General features: G+C 47.4%; 1 protein-coding gene across 1 annotated transcript; it reads right to left on the reverse strand.

The window, feature by feature from the left end:
• Window positions 1-3,982: 3,982 nt before the first annotated feature.
• NEUROD1 (neuronal differentiation 1) lies at window positions 3,983-5,137 on the reverse strand. Its single transcript, XM_060257105.1, has one exon. The coding sequence runs from the start codon at window positions 5,093-5,095 to the stop codon at window positions 3,983-3,985; it is 1,113 nt and encodes a 370-aa protein (XP_060113088.1). The 5' UTR covers window positions 5,096-5,137.
• Between the last annotated feature and the right edge of the window lie 473 nt (window positions 5,138-5,610).

The raw sequence follows: 5,610 nt of genomic DNA on the forward strand, positions 1-5,610 counted from the left end.
CACTGAAAACACAGTACAGACAGTGCTTAGAACAGACATGTTATTCTTCCTTCCTCCCAGTATCTTCCAATTTATGTATAAAGAACTATGAGCTGCTTTGGCTTTCCTGGTTAACTGAAAGCCAAGCTATGGATTAGCGGGGGTGGGGAGGGCAGATTTCCTTTTTCCAGAAATTGACCACAACTCCCATTGGTCATGGCAAATGTGTAGATTCAGCCAGCACTCTCTGATGAAAGTTGATATGACTGATATTATTGTCAATACACATGTATTTATTTGCCATGACCATAATCATTGTTATAGGTCTGACTGTTTACCATCCATTTTGTTAAAATGAAAAGATTGTGTATATAAGGCCCACATGATTTAGAGAAAGACATATCTCACAAACATTTGTGCAATTTGTGATATTTCTTTCCAGTAAAAAAAACACTTTGCGGGAGGGGGGGAGTATGGTTTGTACCAAACTTGGAATGAGAGAACAGGACCTGATCACAGAATGCCTTTATTTCCATAAAGGGAATTTATATTTTGCACTTTGTCCCCTGCCTCCTGGTTAATTTCTGTTTCCAGCTATGTGTGAGAAAACCTAACAATTCCTATCAGCCTATGAATGGCATTTCATACATTGTGCAGCACACACCTTGTATTTATCAATATGTATTCATGCAATCAGGATTTATAGCCACTCCTGTTGCATGTACCTATATTATACACAAAGTTTTTAAAAGTGGCATTTTTTTACATGTAATGTCAATCCCAGTCCAGAGAAAATTAGTTGCATTTGTCCCATCAAAATCAATGGACAAGCTAGCTGACGTCTGATTTTAATGAAAAACTACTGCCTTTCTCTGGATTGGACCCTTTCCAAATACATATTTGCAAGCCCTGATTGACCAGCAGTTTTGCAGTCAGTTAATTGTGGCTGAATTAAAATAGAATTGTACATGGATGGCCAGCAGCAGCCATCAAAGGCTTGGTGAGGCAGGGAAAGCCTTTAGTTCCAGAATCTTTGGAGGAAATAAAAGAATTTCCTCTACATCTCTCTTCAGTTGCTGGCATCCCTATCAGGAACTACCTAGTCACTTGGTAGTGCTGTGTAGCGATTATAGTGTTAGACCAGAATCTAGGAGATTACAGGTCCCAATTATACACTCACATCGTTGCTGGAAGGATAAATGGAAGAGAAAAGAATGATCTAACTTGCTTTGGGTCCCACTGGGGAGAATGCAGGGTAAAAATGAAGTAAATAAATACACATATTGGTAAAAATAGGGCTTCAAATATCAATAAGAGCACTATCTGAACCAGCAGATGTCCAAGGTCAGAGCAGCAGGTGTGACATTTCAGATGGAACTAGCAAAGTGATGGTGGGGAGGAGAGATATTCAACATGGATCAAACATCCCAGAAACATTCACAACTAAATTTCCTTCTTGAAAAGCTATTGTTCTTTACTCCTTGTAATACCAAGAGCCAGAGGTCCTCCTAAGGAATAATCATATTTAATCTCAGACGCAGGAATGTAGAAAATACGTCCCCGCCCTTCCAAAATAGCATTGCTACATTTCAAATAAGATTTGAGATAATTGCAAAAGAGTACCTGTGTGAAAACTGTTCTAGCAAAAGCTCAATGGCACCTTAAAGACTACCGACGTTTATTTCAGTAGAAGCTTTGCAGGATCAGAGCTCATCTGAAGAAACAAGCTGTGACTCAGGAAGTCTCAAATAAAATAAACAGTAATAGGCTTTAAGGTGCCACTGGACTTTTGTTTTATTCAGGCAGGGTTCTGCCTTTTGAATAGACCAAAGGGGTGATGTCCCTCTCTGAATAGCAAGTCTGAACAGAAGTGGCTCCCAGCATAGCCCCTATCATCACTTCCGTCTGTTTACTTAGGGATGCAGTAATGCCCCAAAGGTTCTTGAAGGACAGGGTGGGCTAAGCGTTTCAGCACTGCAGAGTTGGACAGCTCCTTAGGTCCTTGCCAGGGGCCCCTTATCCTTGTGGTTGTGTTAAAGCACCTTTGCAGCCGTTAGTAAGCCGGAGACAGACTCCTCCAGATCACAACCTGTCTCTAGGTTAGCATCTGTGCCTCCCCCCACCCATCCCCAATTCCTGTCACATTCCATAATTCCTGTCACGTTTCACTTGGTTTCTTTTTTTAATTTCCTTTTATTGTACAAATAATAAGGGTTGCGCCTTTCAGGAACTATTACAACAATCCCATAGGAATTGCTAACACTAAGGGGAGAAAATAATATCACACGCAAGGAGAAATGCAACATTTGACCAACGGCTCCTTAGTATCTTGTTGCAAAGGTGTGGTGTGTGTGTGCCCCCCTTAAAAACACCAAGTGTGCATTACATGGTCATATACAGAATTACGAACAAAATTACAGTACAGATTGATTTCAGCTGAACCAGCATTACATTTCAGACAGCACTTATTCCGGACTGCATTGTACATGCATCACTAATATTCTATTTACGAAGTCAAATGGTTTGCATTGATTTCATACTACGAACTACAATCGGTATATTATATAACCCAACCATGATTAAACCTGATTAGTTTTCAAGTCCTGGACAAAGATGACAAACCACTGATTCATGTGACTACTTGGGTGGGGGGGAGGGTGTGGTAAAAAAAAAGATTCATGCATTTTAACATCTGCCTGGAAACACGAAGGTCTTCCAGGTTCTCTTTCAAAAATCACAGGATGCAGAAGGGAGAGGAGTCCAAAGGGTATGAACAAAGAGTGCAAATTGAGTGTGATAGTCAAGCAGCTTTTGATTTGAAATAAAGGGGGGGGGGTATATGTTTAGTAGAATATGGATGTATATACAAGGCTGTGCGTGTAATGTGTTGAAATGATACACTTTAAGGGAAAATAAATCTTCCTCCTTTCATCCTTTTCTCTCTCTCTTTTAAAAAAGTAGAAATCTTGTTGTTCTTGAACGGAAATGGAAATTTCGAGGAGAAATACATTGCCGAATCTGTGCTATTGGTTTGTGTGTAAAAGGATTTAGAAAGGAACTGGGTTGGGGCTGAGAGGTGCTAAGGCAACACAACTTTTTTCTTCTTCTAAGCACTTTCTTGCTGGTTTAAATTACTTAAAATCATTTGTATAAATTAGATATAATTCTACTTCCCCCCCCCTTCCCCAGTACGTATAAAAAATGATGAAGCTGCATGGTTTAAAATAGTTTATCAAAAAGTTATTAAAAATTCTGTACAAAATCACGACAAAATAATTCAGCACGTGGGAAAAGGTAACAAGTAGGAAAAATGCTGATTGAAAAATAGAGATCTGATATATACTCTTCTATTTTTTCCCTCTCTTTTTCTTTTTTTGTAACTGGCCCGTGACTAGTTTCCCAACAAAACAAAACAGCCCCACAACCCGCCACAATTGCATAGATCCTAATTATTGCTTGTTATTTTGTTGTCCCGATCGAATGAATGGAGAGACGAGGCGAATCCCTCCACACCCAGTTGCCGGTGGAGGGTTCGATTGGGTTGAGGACTGGAGGGGGGGGGCGGGATGGCAGAAGGGGAAACAGGAAAGCGTTAACATCCCCCCCCCCCCCAGCTCTTGAAGGCAGTAAAGATAATACTCTGACGCTCGGAGGTCTCTCTCTGTCTCTGTCTCTCTGTGCACTTGGCAGCCGCGGCGCAGAGGCGGGTGGTGGTGTGTGTGGGGGGGAGATGCTGCCCTTTGTCAGCAACAGGGGTGGTTTTGTAGAATAATAGGTGGTGGAGCTCATCCAGGGATTGTCACGCAGCTGCACCTCCTAGTCAGTGAGCAAGGTAGGTGGGAAGGAGGAGGGGGAACCCTCAGAAAGGTTCAGGAGCTGCGCTCCCGTGAGCTCCTGCTGAATTCAAGGCCTGGCCGGCAAGGCAACCGGCGGACGCGCGCTCCACCCCTTTCCAAGCCTCCGCACCCGGGCCGACGCCGACGCTCCCCCCCCCCCCCGGGGCTCAGTCGTGAAAGATGGCGTTGAGCTGGGCGCTCATGACTCGCTCGTGATGGGCATGGCTCTCGTAGGGCAGGAGGGTGTCCACGGGGATCTCGCAGCGGGAGGCCGAGCAGGAGAAGAGGGAGCCGTGGGCCGAGGCGGCGGCGGCGGCCGGGTAGTGCATGGCGAAGGCGTAGCTCTTCTCGAAGTCGTTGGCAGGCTCGTGTTTGAAGGAGAAGTTCCCGTTGACGCTGAGCGGCGGGCTGAGGGGCCCGTCGAAGGCAGGGCTGGCGGCGGCGGCGGCGGCGGCGGCGCACTCGGCCAGGGCGCTCTCGAAGAAGGGCTCCAGCGCGGCGCCGAAGGAGTGCGGCGGCGGCGGCGGCGCCTTGAGGTGGAAGAGGTGGGAGCTGTCCATGGTGCCGTAGGGCGGGCTGGGCAGCCCGGGCGACTGGTAGGCGCCGTAAGGGTGGCCGGGGAAGGCGGCGGCGGCGGCGGCGGCGGGCGGCAGGTGGGCGGGCCCGTCGGGGCTCTGCTCGGGCAGGAAAGTCCGCGGGTTGAGCTGCAGGCAGCCGGCCACCAGGTTGGTGGTGGGCTGCGACAAGCCCTTGCAGAGGGTCTGCACGAAGGAGACGAGGTCCGGGCTCTTGCCCGAGCGCAGGATCTCCGAGAGCGCCCAGATGTAGTTCTTGGCCAGGCGCAGCGTCTCGATCTTGGAGAGCTTCTGCGTCTTGGAGTAGCAGGGCACCACCTTGCGCAGGTTGTCCAGGGCGGCGTTGAGGCCGTGCATGCGGTTCCGCTCGCGGGCGTTGGCCTTCATGCGCCGCAGCTTGAACCTCTCCAGGCGCGCCTTGGTCATCTTCTTCTTTTTGGGGCCGCGCCTCTTGGGCTTCGGGTCGTCCTCGTCTTCCTCCTCCTCTTCCTCCTCGTCTTCCTCCTCCTCCTCTTCCTCCAGGTCGTCCTCTTCGTCGTCCTCCTCGCCGTTCCTCAGCGAGTCCTCCTCGGTGTGCATCGCCTCCAGGTCCTCCTCTTTCTTGTCCGCCTCGTCCTGGGAGCTGAGGCAGTCGTCAGTCCAGCTCGGGGGACCTTGAGGCTGGCCTTCCCCCATCAGCCCGCTCTCGCTGTACGATTTGGTCATGCTGCAAATCCCGCCTGCGGAAGGAACCACAAGAGAAACATCTTCAGCAGCAGTCAGTCAGTTTATTAATACAGTCATTGGCCAGAACATGTAACATGTAGAACAACCTTAAAATACCTTATGAAAAGTCCCACAAAGAGTCTACATATTAAAGATTCGATGACTTGAGGGTTATAACAGTAAGAAAAGAATATAACAGATTATTATTTGACCCTTTAAACCTTTTAAAAAGTCACTTTAAAAATTGTTATAAGATTTACAGTTTGGCCTATTTGTCTCGCTTTTTGCGTTCTTTATAAACCTGGGAACAGAACCTAGCCATCTGTCTTGTTGAAACACCTTCAGCCAAAGGAAGAGCCGAATGGAATTGTGCCTCCAGCCAAGGACGCCAACCAGGAGCCTAACCGCAAAACTTGCCTTCCGCATTAGTTTCGCAGGCACTCAGGTCAACAGGACTCTGATCGCAGACTTCAGTGGGAGAGGAATTTCTCTCCCAAAGATCATCGAATAGATTC

The sequence above is a fragment of the Heteronotia binoei genome, chromosome 16 (assembly GCF_032191835.1).
Source record: "Heteronotia binoei isolate CCM8104 ecotype False Entrance Well chromosome 16, APGP_CSIRO_Hbin_v1, whole genome shotgun sequence".
Classification (NCBI taxonomy): Eukaryota; Metazoa; Chordata; class Lepidosauria; order Squamata; family Gekkonidae; genus Heteronotia; species Heteronotia binoei.